General features: G+C 40.1%; 1 protein-coding gene across 6 annotated transcripts in view; it reads right to left on the reverse strand.

Annotated features, from left to right (window-relative positions):
• Positions 1–3649: 3649 nt before the first annotated feature.
• The window catches only part of rabl6a (RAB, member RAS oncogene family-like 6a), a 182645-nt gene continuing 171942 nt past the window's right edge, over positions 3650–14352 (reverse strand). For 5 of the 6 annotated variants that reach the window (XM_076988303.1, XM_076988301.1, XM_076988302.1 and 2 more), the window contains 4 exons: positions 5624–5828; positions 5260–5446; positions 5126–5178; positions 3650–4956 (listed from right to left, as the gene is read on the reverse strand). In XM_076988303.1, coding sequence (XP_076844418.1) covers positions 4774–4956; positions 5126–5178; positions 5260–5446; positions 5624–5828 — 628 coding nt within the window. In that variant the 3' untranslated portion in view covers positions 3650–4773. The remainder of the gene's footprint in view (positions 4957–5125; positions 5179–5259; positions 5447–5623; positions 5829–14352) is intronic. The other variant, XM_076988299.1, reaches the window with a different exon arrangement.

The following is a 14352-nucleotide window of genomic DNA, read 5'->3' on the forward strand; positions in this document are numbered from 1 at the left end:
TTAGGTACCCTACCTTATTACAAAATTTGCAACGTTTCTCAGAAGTACTTGGTTTGCTAGCAACTCAATCAATCAATCAATCAATCAAATTTTATTTATATAGCGCTTTTTACAACAGTTGTTGTCACAAAGCAGCTTTACAAGTGCCGAGTCCTAGCCCCCAGTGAGCAAGCCAAAGGCGACAGTGGCAAGGAAAAACTCCCTCAGCTGTTGCAAGAGGTCTCTTGTTTGTTTTCAAGTGACTCTCCATCCCCATAACCCACCTGACTATAGAGTTTAATGTGTTATCTGGAGGATTTGCTCCATGACTTAGTGCCTGCTGCACATGTGGACCTGCATTATTTTTAAGGAGCTGCAACAGGATTTCAAAGGGTTATTTCCCTTGTTTTGCATCTATGATCTTATCCCATGCTGCCAGATCCGTACCCCTAATATCTAGAAGGGTATCTTTCAGTCTGGCTAACACTTCCGTGTGTGTTTCTCCCAGTAAGGGAATCATAATTGTCCTATCCAGAAGTTGTTCTGGAGCTTTAGATATTAGCTCTGGAGGGATAGTTGTGAGTGCTATTTGCCAAATGACCTTTGGTTCTAAGCTAAAAGCGCTAGCTTGACGCATTAATGCACTCACGAATGGCTCAAATGGACCTTTACAGGGAAGCTTACCAACAACCCTGGAATGTGCTGCACATTCATGAAAAGTTCGCTGTCGGCTAACATTGAAGCGTTCACCGTTGGGATCTGTCATTGTTTTAATGATGGCTACTTTAGATGCACTAGCAGTTCTAGACCTGGTGCAAATAGGACTACGCTTCCTGTGCTCAGGTAATCCTGGAATTGCTGCAAGCACCTGACTGCTTTTGTCTTGTCTCTGTCTCCTTTGGCTTATGGCCACATGATCTTCCTCAACCAAATCTGCAAGTGGGGGTGTGGGCTCTGACCCCACAGCCTAGGCAAACCCAGCTGCTCCAGCTAGCTGTGGTATCACAGCTGGAGACTGCTGATAAACACCATCTGTATGAGGCTGTGGCACTACCCCAGGTGCAAGGACTGGTGCTGGTGGGGGTGGTAACACAACCCCCTGCTGTCGCACAGCATCCACAGGAACTCCAGAATTATCACAGCATTTCTCCAAAGTTGAGGCATAATTCGTACCTGCTCTCAACTTACTTTGGAGACTAGCTATTTGTCTAGAGAATGCCTCACTCTGGCGTGCCCAAGTTAGCTTTTCATACACAAAGCTGTCTATTTGTAAATGCATTCTCCTGATTTCCTGAGATCAGAGTTGTGCATACTGTCCAGTGCTTTCTTGTGTTGATCTAAGGTGTTTAGGCTGTTGCGGAGGACTAAATAGCATGTGGTGGCTAAAAGTTTGTGTTGCTTAGGCTTTTTCAACAAAATATGTTGGTGTTTACTCTTAGTGCTAAGCTTACAACCCTCAGATGAGAGCCAATTTAAAATGAACTCATTGCTAACATTTAGCGACAATCCTTTGATGCGAATGTGGTTAGCATGTGGTTAGTTTCTTTTACCTCTAAAGCCCAATCCTCCATGAAGGCCTGCTCCTCTACACTAGCATATCCCTGAACCATTGTGTATACAAGCTAAAGTCCTTGTCTTTTTACACGTGTCAGCACGCCTGCTACTCTGTGGGCCCATTCTACAAATGTGTCTGTATGGTGCACCTACGTTTTCCCTGCTGCTAAAAAGAAGGGTAGATTTGTCTTACCTCAGAAGAGACCAAACCCAAAGATGCAGCAACATAGGTGTGAATCACAGACAGCAATCTGGTGGACGGTCGTTATCTGCTTGCAAAACTGTAAACTGTTTACTAAATTGATACTAATAATGAGCTCATCTGGCACAGTATAGCTATAATCAAGGAAGACCTTGGCTACACAATTAATCAGATTTATTCAATATCCAACAAAATATAAAACAATAACATAACCATATTAGATTAAATAACAATAATCATACCTAATGGGTATTATGACCTAATCTCTGCTTTTATACCCCCCACCCCCACCCAGCATCTCAAAGGGACAGCAGTCACAAAAACCAGGTTAACCAATGGGAATCAGGTTGCTGGTAAAGACAACAGAGTACATTTGCATACAGAATGCATTCCATACAGGACTGCCACCTTTGGCTACATGGCCAATAAACCCTATAAATTTGGGATTAAGTTCGACTGTATTCGGTGAAGGGAGGCACCCATCTACAACCTCCTAGACCTGGCTGCAATAAATGCACATATATTGTTCAAACAGTGCATGAACTGTTTGAGTTCACAATTCAACTTAACTTGAGCTGGGTAACGAAACTTATGCAATATACGCTAAAGAGAATGTAAATCGCTGAATGGTGATAACGCTGCTTGTGAACATACATACTTTGATGGAAACGTCTTCAAACAACTGGTGACACGTTCGTTAGGACATGGGATCACACATCAGCTATTCACCGATCAAACACCTCTCCATTTGAAATGGCAACACAATACAGCGAGAGAACACAGTAAACATAGAGAGGAGAGAGGCAACTATATTCTTGAAGCCATCTCCCATCGCATTGTATCCTTTTAATAATTTTAAGTTTTGTTACGCAAATGTACATAGCCTACCTTTTATAATTATATTTTTGTAATTCATTTTGCCTATTTGTGCTTTTTGTTCTTTGTCTAACATAAAACATTATACATTTATTTGTAGATTTGCTATGTTCACTATAACCTGCAATACACTAACATACACAACTTTTAGACATTAAAACTTGAAATGGCATAACATTCATTGAGTCTACAAATAAACTTGCTTTGGCTTGGTCTACGGGCTTCACGTTTGGTACTTTGAGTACTGAAGAAGCTTTCTGTGAATGTGGGGGTTGAAGGTTCCAGCGTAGTCTGTTGATTAGCAAGACAAAAGTCACTAACGCTTCTCAGTGGGGGTTGCGGGCCAGTGGGTTAGTGGTGTGCCGTACGAACATGATAATCTAGTGACATATATGCCAACAGAATAACACACAGACAAATAAGCAAACTATTACACTAACCAAGCAAACTATTACACTAACCAAACAAACTATTACACTAACCAAGAAACAAAACTAAAACAATATTTTGCATTTACGTTTTCGCACAAACCAGGAAATGCAATATGAAACTAAACAAAACTGACAATGGGAAAGCTACTGAGAACAAGGTCACAAGCACTGATTCTAAAAGGTTTAGTCACATTAATTTGTTAACATATTAACGTTATGTTCAAATGTCACCATTACGAATATTTTGTTTGGGCGGCTCATTCTGCCTTTTGTGCAAAATTACATCTAGCGTTAATGATGTGTCAGTACCAGCTTCCCTGTGTAAAGACTCAGCGGTATTTTGAAAACAACACGGCGCTAGTAGTAGGTGGTGAAAGTGGTCAGATAACCGGCCCTCGGCACTTCTAGGTATAAGTATGTAAATGAGGTGCGGCGCTTCTAGTGTTAAGGAATTAATATCGCTAATGTAAGTTACACATGAAATCTTTAGTAAATGTAATTATAATGGGCTCATGTCTTAGTATCTCACAATCAAATTTCACATTTGAAACTGGAAGACACTAAAGGTAAGCATGGTGTAACGTTTGGTAGAGACTGGGATGACAAGTGCAGGAAAATAATTTATTTAAATGAGAAAATGGAAATACTGAACACAAGAAGCGAACATGGACAATCAGGAAACACACAACCACTAACACAATGATTACCATAACCAACTAATACTAAACATAGCGAACTCACAAGACATGGGGGTCATAAACAAGGTGCAGGAGTATGTTAAAGCATTAAACATAGTCAATACTAACAAGGGGAACTAACGAGGGAAAACCTAGTGTGACTACCTGACATACAAAACCAATCGGAAGACATACAAACTCAAAACATGCATAGTAATAAAGCATAAAACTAAGGGCAAGAAGACGATGAACAAAACCCAAATACCCACAACAGCGAACTAACGGAGACAACGACAAACAAGAAGGCAAAACACGAAAGACTTACAACCACCGAGACTGAACGAAGAAAGGGGCACAGACGCAAGGCACTCACGAAAACGAAACTTAGAAAAAGACAGATCACCAAGCAGCACAGAGCGGGGCAGGGCATGGAAGAGAGAATTCACACACACAATGACCGACACAGGGGAGTAAAACGGAGGGGTTTATATACACAGATAACATGGAGGTGAAACGAGACGCAGGTAGGAACATTGAGGGCAGGGGCGTGGCAGACAGAGGGGAAACCAAGGGAATGGGGAAAACTAGGTGGGACCAGGGAGGAGGGAGGAGCTGGACGTGACACATGGAATATTCATATGAAATGCATACAAATTCACACACTCAAAAAGACAACTGATGCCAGTAATATTACTCTCTACTGAGTTCTTGTATTATATCTTGATATTTGTTTCATCATTACTGAATTGGGGAGTATGTTATTAGAAATAAAAACAGAAGTTGTTAACTCTCCTGAAATTATTCAGTAGGAAATTAAATAAAAATTTAAATTAATCAAATAAATAATAAACCGCTGATATAGAACTTGCAGTGGAAATAAAGTTAGATCAAATAAAACAAACCAAACTTAAGAATCAGAACAAAGCAAAGTAAAACACAGGCACAGCAATACTGGGTAAGGTGGAAAGACAAACAACATCCCTGCCATGACTGGATCTAACTGTGACACATAATTTGTGCCCTGGTTGGACTGTTCAAATTTTATAGTTCTCCATTATTTTCCCCCACTCTTCCCTAGCCCCTCCTCTCCTGCAAGGAAGGCATCCACATCATCCAAAGTTCCAGATTTCTTGCTCTTTGACTTTCTCTTCTTTTTCTCATTCTCATACCCTGTTCCTGAATCCTCTTTCTCTTTTTTCTTATGTTTGTGTTGTTTCTTAGTACTCTTCTCAACCTCCTATATGAAACATTTTTCATATAGTGTATAATTAATATAATATTAAAGAAGACGCATTTAGAAGTTTAAATACAGTAACTGCAACAATGAATATTAAAAATGAATACTATATCTGGAAAATGCAAATATCGACATACTAAGATTTTTTCTTTTTTTCTCCCAAGCTTACCTCTGTAGTTTTCTTTTTCTTCTTGTCCTTTGGCAATTGCTTGCTTTCAGTGTCTGCAATGTACAACACTGCTTCAGAACAACTCTATACACAAATGCCGTTTCACTACAGAGAACAAAATAGGAGCACCCTACCATCCTGGTCCTCACTGCTTTCTTTGCCTTTTGGTGTACTTTCTTCAAATTGCAGGTTAAACAGATCAATGTCACTGTTCAGGTCCTTGGGAAAGGGGGCAGTGTTTTTCAAGGGCTCAGCAAGGCTAGCTAAAACCAAACCATCATCTGATTTGTCAGATATGTCATCTCGGGCTGTCAAAGACTGCTTAAAAAAATAAAATAAAGCAGTACATGTAGTCATAGAAATAGACATATTTAGACATTTTGTCATAGAAACAGACATATTTAGACATTCATTCATAGAAATAGACATATTTAGACATTTAGTTGTAGACATACAAATTGACCAAAATATTGTAATGGAATAACCAATTTGACTTACCTTATTTTGAGCAACTGCAGATTTTTTGGTCTCTAAATCTGGGTCATCCATAAAAAATGAAAACATCTGCTGAGTCATAGCACCCTCCTGATCAGAATCTGATGATTTTGCATCCATTGTGCTCCTTGTTTTATGACTGTTTTGCACAGGGACAGTGAATGCACTTTTCAAGCCCTGAGGCCTTTCAGCAGGTTTGACTGTCAGTCTAAAAATGTAGAGGTTATATACTGGTTAGATTAGATTAAAAACTTGATATTGTACAGCAGGACAACGTGAAAGTGATGCTAGAGAGCATTTATCATTAGAAAACATTCACCGTAATAAAACGTTTTTGAAGATAATTTTGGACACATCTAAAATTAGTGATAACACTTTCTATGAAGCCTGCTTTATAAGCAATTATAAATGTGATTATAACAGTTTCTAACTTCATAATAATGCTTTGTATGCATACATATAACCTCCAATGATGCCTCATAAGGAACATAATTGTTACGATTCCTGTCTACTACCCCTCTTGTTTTGGTTTATATTTCCTGGTTTCCCTTTGTATACTCTTATTTTGAAATTCATTGAGTCTGGTTTCAGTGTTTTTCCGTTCCCTCCTTCATGTTTCTAACCCTGCCCCTCAATTAGTATTCCCAGGTGTTTGTACTTGGTTTTCCTTGATTTCCCCTGTATTTAATCCCTGGTTTCTGTGTAGTCTGTGCTGGTCATTATTGTTGTAACATCCCCGTGGTTCATAGTTCTGTCCAGAAGTTCTTGTATGTAAGTCTGTTCTTGTCGATTTTGTTTAGTTTTATTAAATTTGAATGACTCGCTCATGGATTTGACCCTTGCCTGTTTATGACCCTGATTTTGGTTGCCCTTCAAAACACCTTGCTCTGCTCAGCACATGCGTCCACCTCATCACTTCCAGATGCCACGAACCTTACAATAATTAATTAATTATTTTGTAACATATACTAACTTATACTACTATATACTAACACAAGTGTCACTATTAACTGTACCATTATACTGTTTGTAATTTCGCAGTAATCACACATTTTTTTTTACATATTTTTTAATTGAGGAAGAGCAGTAAGAAAAACATAAGTATTGAAGAATATAAAAAAACATTTTCAACCTCATTTAATCCCCATTTGTCCCATCCAAACCCACCCGCTTAGATAAAAAAAAATATATAAACGGGGGGGGGGGGGATCAGCCAGTTGGTGCCACTTCTAGAGAGTTGAAGTATATCAAGAGTAAACCAAGTATACCCCCCAGAGTAAACCTAGTCTTATTCAAATTAAGAAATCGCATCATTTCCTTTAGCCAAACTTGATATCGAGGGGGGGTGTGAAGACTTCCAAAGAAACAATATACACCATAGAGGTGAATGACCAGACATTGTAGGAAAAAAGAAACTTAAAGGTGAAGTGAAACTTAATATTTTGCTAGCATTTTAGTATTAATTAACTGCTTAGCATGTAGGAGCCCCTTAGAGACAATCAAGTGTTAACAGGTATATTAAAGTGTACACAGAGAAGCAGCAACTTGCAGTGTAGGATGTGGGAGAAATAAACAAGATGCCTGAAAGACTGTGGAAGAGCAGAAGTGAAGAGACCACAGTGGCCTTGAGAAGAACAGAATGAGCTCACTCAGTACAAAATTAAAGGTAAGCAGTGTTTAGATAAGCAGGTAAGCAATTACAGAGGAACAGGTGGGTTTAGAGTGAGAGCAGCAAAGGTGGGGGAGTTATCGAAACTTAGAGACAAATAGAAACTTAGAGAGAGAGTGAGTATGAAAGGGAGAATTTCACCCAGCACGGGGACTTTTTGCTTGGACGCTGCTGAGATCCACTTGGGTTAACTAGTACCAGTGCACTGGAGAGTTTGTACCACGTATACTTTGGCTATTTTGTACTCACTTATATTCCATATAAATTGATCTAAAAGTACTTTCGGTGTTAAGACTTTGCTTGGGTTGCTTGACTTTGCTCAGTCAAAACCAATCGGTTCATCGGGGCAGTGTTGGGGCCTATCTGGGTCAGGAGAAAATATCCCAACACATCTACATCCGTACCACTGAACAGATTCCCTCAGGGGGAGACAGAATATTGCAATCCAGGGACACATCTCAATAGTGGTCCCCAGGACCTTTGACATTGCATCAAAATACTTTTGTACTAGGGATGCAAATTATTGATTAATTCATTAATCATTAGTTGATTGATCTTATCGATTGATCTTATCGATTTTCACCTGAATTTCAGTTAAAATATTAGCTAAACAGTTAAAACACTGAGTTCAAAAAATATATATATCAGTAGCGAACCGTGACCATTAAACCTGGGCCCGCTGCCACCCCCCCGAAAAAAAAATTGTTTCCTCTCCTAATTAACTGCAATAAAAACTTTTTTTAATTGAGACGACAGTATAGCTTTAAAAATGCAATAAACAATAACATATGTACTAGATAACTTCTTAAGCAAAATAAGGTTCCAACAAAATAAGGTTCACAGCTCCGTGTTCCTTGGAAGCGGAATATGTAAACAACACGCACGAGGACATCAAAGGAATGAATCGAAACTAGCTAGCGGTGGTACGCTAACGACAGCTAGCGTCACCACAGCGGGCAGAAATTATCATACAGTTAAGCCCACCCACTAAGAGGGAAGATGTGATTGGCCTGTCATTCACATCTTCTAATGTAACCACTAATATATATATATTATACGTAATTATGCATTAGGAAAAGAAAGCAGACATGTTTTTTATGATATAACAAAATACATTTGTGACGGTGGGCGCAGGCAGACGGACGAGGCACGAGTCCACTGTTTTTGGCACACACATCACTTTATTTATTACACAAATAGCGCAGACAGCACACAAAGAACAATGATGCATATAATCGTGTAAGACTCAAACAAAGATGAGCACGGGACACTGCGCAAGCACACATTAAATAGACGAACCACATCATCCCAAAGTGTTGACGAGACGAGCCACAGGTGAGACTGATAAACACTCAGACACATCCACACCCACGGAGATCCACAGACGCAGATGACTAGACGTAGACGACGTAAACACACAACCAAAAGGGGGGAGTCAGGAGCTGTAATGTGACAACATTCTTTCATTTAAAAAAAGGAATAAATTTAGGACTGGCTCAGTTCTTGCATTTGAAACATTAGACATATTTAAAAAAAGAATAGAAGAAATTAAATAGAGAGCCAAATAGAATATTATTGAGCCTATGCTTGGACAATATTTCTAGCGTTGTCGTGAACACACGATGTAATGCGACCGGAGAGTGCCCAAGTCTCCACAACATCATTGAGCTTGTCAGCGGTGTGTCTGTCTGACATGTTCGTCATAATCAGCACTGCAGATTTTAGCTGCCAGTTCTTGTCACTGTTGTGGCATGTCACGGTAATGTAACTTTCTGTTGTTAGAGCCGTCCAACAATCTGTTATCAGGGATACAGCAGTAGCAGTAGCTAGCTTTGTTTTTAGCTCACTCTCCTTCAAAGTTATTGATGGCCTCGAAGGGATAGTGTAGCCTGGCTCTAGATACACAATGAGATCCTAAAATCCTGCACCGTCAACTGTGTTGAAATGGTCCCACACCGCATTTCTTTTCGCCCGCATCATTTTGTTTTCAACCCTGGTCTCTCGCGAAACGTGTTCACCTCTCGTTCTTACTCTCTGTTCAAGTTACTACAGTAGCGTCCTCTAGGAATTAATTGTGATTAATACATTTTGTTCTTGATCAACAATTAATCTAAAATCGATTAATCAATTGCATCCCTACTTTGTACCTTTGCAACACCTTTGTGTTGTATCTTTAATCTTACACTGGATACAATCAAAATTCCCAAGGATTGGAAAACTGCAATGGTATTACCACTTTTAAAAGGGGGAGACCCTACTGATTTAAATAATTATAGACCTATTTCAAAGCTTTCTGTTGAGGCAAAGATACTTGAAGCATTAGTCAATGATCAAGTTAAGATGTTTCTTACTACAAATTCAATATTATCTGAGTTTTAGTCAGGGTTTAGAAAGAAACGTAGTACCACAACAGCCACCATGAAAGTCTTAAATGATATTATTGAAGCTCTGACTATAAGCACTGCTGTTTTGCACTTTTTATTGATTTTACAAAGGCATTCGATAATGTTGACTACTCTATTTTGACTGACCGACTCTCAGAAATTGGTTTCTCAGAACGAACTGTAGGTTGGTTCAAAAACTATCAGAGTTCAGTTAGAGGATAATGCTTCTGAAGAGCTCCAGTTCTACAAGGGAGTTCCACAGGGATCCATCCTTGGTCCTTTACTTTTCACTTATTCTATATAAATAGTTGGCCAAAATATTCAAAATGCCAAATTACATTTGTATACAGATGATAATTATTTACTGTTCAGCACCAAACTTTGCAAAGGCTTTTAAATATCTTCAGTCAGCTTTTGATCAAATACAAGATCAATTATATCACCTGTGTCTTGTATTAAATGCTGGAAATGCTGGTAGTCGGAGAACGATGGCTGCAGCTAACGCTAACGCCAGCGCTAGCCCACCAGAGCACCACGCCCCGGGTTCACGTGTCCAACAGGTTTGCCCTGCTCAGTGAAACACCCACTGAAGAGCCTGTCTCACGGACTCTGGTTATAGGAGACTATAGTCCGACACGTGAAAGTAGCTGTACCTGTAGGGGCTCCAACGGTTACAGTCAGCTGTTTACCGGGAGCCAGAGCGCCAGACATTAGTGGCAACCTTAGATTGTTAGCTCATAGGAGATTCTCTAGGATAGTAATTCATGTAGGGGCCAACGATATACGTCTGCGGCAGTCAGAAGTGACTAAGATTAATGTTAAAGAGGTGATTAAATTAGCCCAGACGATGTCCGATGCCGTAATCTGCTCTGGCCCCATCCCAATGTGGCGCGGCGATGAGCAATACAGCAGGCTCACGTCGCTAAACCGCTGGATGTCTAAGTGGTGCTCCGAAAATCAAGTGGGCTTTATTAATAATTGGAAAGAGTTCGAAGGCAAGCCTGGTCTTTTAGGCAGGGATGGTGTCCACCCCACCCGGGATGGCGCCGCCTTGTTATCTTGCAGCATAGCCCATAGCCTGTTAGTTAGTGGGCAGAGTAGTACTAGGAGCTGCTGACTAACCAGAGTCGCGACCAGGCCGCAGACTAACGGGCTAAACCTGTCTGCGAGCTGCTTAGAGGCGTCACCAAGTTCCCATAGGATTGAGACTGTGTTTGTGCCCCGGGTTAAACTAAATCATAAGAAAATAGTCCGTCCTAAGTTTTTAACTAATATTCAGACTTCACATCTAATTATTACCTATATGACCCATCTGAAAATTGGATTAATCAATATTCGATCGCTCAACTCAAAAGCAGTTTTTGTGAATGAACTTATGTGACCAGAAAATTGAAATTCTATGTCTAACTGAAACATGGATTCAATCTGGTGATTATATAACTCTAAACGAAGCCACTCCTGTGGGATATAGTTATATACATAGACCTAGATTGGCAGAGGAGGAGGAATATGTATAATCTATCGTGATTGTTTAGAAATTCATCAGAAATACCTAGATATCTCAAACTCATTTGAGATGCAGTCTATTAATGTAATTAGTCCATCTGAAAATAGAAGTACATTTTCCCTAACTAATGTATACAGACCATCAGGGCCTTACTCAGATTTCTTAAATGATTTCACCGATTTTGCAGCAAATTTAGCAGTATGTAGTGACAAAATAATAATGGTAGGAGACTTTAACATACATTTTGATAATGCGGAGGATCCACTGACAAGGGCTTTTACTTCTATATTGAACTCTGTCGGCATTATACAAAATGTAGTAGGACCTACACATTATCGAAATCATACCCTAGATCTAATCTTAACGCTGGGTATCGATGTAGATAATATAAATATACTTCCGCAAACCGTAGCAATCTCTGATCACTATTTAGTCCAATTCGATCTTCACCTTAACATAAATACCTGCCCGTCTCCTCGGCAGTGTATAAAGCGCTCGATAAATTCATCAACAGCAACACAGTTTATTGAAACCCTCCCTGATTTAACTGCTTTAGCTCATTCGCCATCCGATCTAAGAGAGTTAGATAGTCTAACCGACTGCTTAGAGCAGGCGTACCCAACTAAATTTGTCCGCGGTCCAATTTTGGCAGATACCTGTGACCTGAGGTCCGTTGCTGGGGTGGCGAACGTAAGTTGTTGAGCGGGGGGGGGGGGGGGGGCTGGTGTGGCGAACGTAAAGCCTGGTACTTTCGCGAGTGACTGTAGCGCGTGACTCCACCCACCTCGTGCGACCCTGCGCGAACGGTGGAGGCATTTATTTTTTATGCGTCAACCAGGCGTTATTATTTTAAGTTGTTGAGGGGGTGGCGAACGTAAGTTGTTGAGCAGGTGTTTTGTCAATAGCCCTGAAATAAATGCTCCGGTTTTGTTTTGGTCCGTATCCAGTTAATCAGGAATGAGATTGGGTCCGGACAGGACTGCGTTCGGGTCCGGATCCGGACCGCGGTCCGCCAGTTGAGTACCCCTGGCTTAGAGAATACCTGCAGATCAGCACTAGATATAGTAGCTCCACTAAAATATAAAAAGGTTAGATCCAAAAAGCTCGCCCTGTGGTACACTGACCAAACTAGAAACTTAAAACAAATAGCACGCAAATTAGAGTGGAAATGGCGATCTACTAAGTTGGAAGTATTCTACTGTGCCTGGAAGGATAGCATTATTGAATACAAACGGGCACTCGCTAAAGCACGCTCAACATACTTAGCCTCACTGATAGAGAAAAATAAAAAAAATTCTTTTTAATACTATTTCTAAACTTACAAAAAATCAATCAGGAGCAGAACCTCCGATTCCAGTAAACCTCACTAGTAATGCATTTTTAGATTTCTTTGATAATAAAATTGAGAATATTAGACAAAATATAAAACCTTTTATTAGCAATACAACTGGTATGTCATCTGGTTTGGTTGATATTGATTTAAATTACATACCGGGAGAAAAACTTGATGCTTTTCATCCACTCCCAATCAGAATTAGAGAAAATAATTTCTTCCTTAATTATGCAGAAGCGCCCCCTAGTGGGCCCGCCGGCGGGCCCAGCTCCTTTACGGCGATATAAAACATATTAAACATTAATGAATCTCCGAACAAAAGCGCTTAAATCAAAATTTCCTATCCCATCTACATGCCTACCGAGTTTCAGCCGTCTACGTGCAGCCGATCGCGAGATATCCGGCTTTGAAGTTGACCACAAAAGTGCACCCCGCGAGGGGGTCTCCCGACATATCCGTTTACAAAACATATTTATGTTGTGAAATGTCTTAATGTTTTGTCACCTAAAAATCGTTTACTAATAAGGCTTTAATTTAAGACCTTAACAGCGTAGATCCGTTGTGGTTAAGTACCTTAAAAAGCTTGCTCACCTCACTGCAAAATTTTCCAAAATCCGCTTCCTGAATGAGACACTCCGACAAATCTGCCCCCTAAGCGTCACAGAAGCGTTTTTAACGCTGATTTGATCCCTCATTACAAAGCTGCAGCGGTTCTGCTTTGATTTGAGTGGTTTTTATTGGTCTAAAGTGGGGTAGTGACTTTGAATGACAGGTTTTACAACCTCTCCCCCGGCGAGGTGCGAAGGGGAGGGGGAGAGGGTGAACCAATAACCCCACAGAGACAAGCTGGAGCCTCAGAAGTGATTGAAAGCTGTTCTAACCAATAGTGTACATCCTTCCGAAGCTAACCAGCCCTCATATGACATGATTGGTCAAGTATATTTTTAAATTGAGCCCTCGGAAACTGGCGCTTCATTTCCAATTTCGGCCGCTAGCATAGCAACATAAGCTAACCCTTTGCTAACCTAAGCTAAGCTCCCCAGAACACACTGTTCGGCGAAACTGAAGCAGCCATGGATTATTTTGTTCGTTTTTATGCGGATTGTGGATACTTTTGAACATAAACGGATTACTTTGTGTGGAATATATGAGCAATTTTCGGAATTTTCGCCAACCCGGAAGTGAGATGGTACACCGGCTACGACGCGATTCTACGTACTGTGAGTAACAATGGATAATTTTTCATAAGCGATATTGTACAAAATATATATTCTAATACTAAACATTAACTAAGCGTTAGATTATAAACAGTTTTAGAGCGTTTGAGTGCTGCAGCACTCTGTATCGTGTCGGATGCTACCGGAGTTGGCTACGGTAACCTAGCTTATGCTGTCGGACTATATTGGACATAAATATGATATCATAACGTTCATATTTGGACATGAAATTTAGTCATTGGAATTTTCTGGTCTTGCTGTAATATGTGCAACATTGTTGTTTGTCGTAGCTCCTCGGTTTCGTGTAAGGAATTTGTTGGCATGTTAGCTTAGTTGGCTAATGGTGTGTGTCGGGTGTGGCATATTTAGACATGGGTGTGGTGCACTTGACATACCTTGGATAAAGCTGAATAACTTTTCAATGCTTGCATGGATTTGCTCCATTTTTTCTGTGTTGTTAGAAAAGACCCTAGCGAAATTTATTGTAATTTCTGATACCACATTTGAATAACTATGTGAATATACATTCCAGTCATGTTCAAGTTCAAGTCAGCATTTTTGACATTGCTGGCATATTAGCATCTGCAATAGAGGCTCTAAAATAAACCAAATTATGTGAATA

The sequence above is a fragment of the Brachyhypopomus gauderio genome, unplaced genomic scaffold (assembly GCF_052324685.1).
Source record: "Brachyhypopomus gauderio isolate BG-103 unplaced genomic scaffold, BGAUD_0.2 sc61, whole genome shotgun sequence".
Lineage (NCBI taxonomy): Eukaryota > Metazoa > Chordata > Actinopteri > Gymnotiformes > Hypopomidae > Brachyhypopomus > Brachyhypopomus gauderio.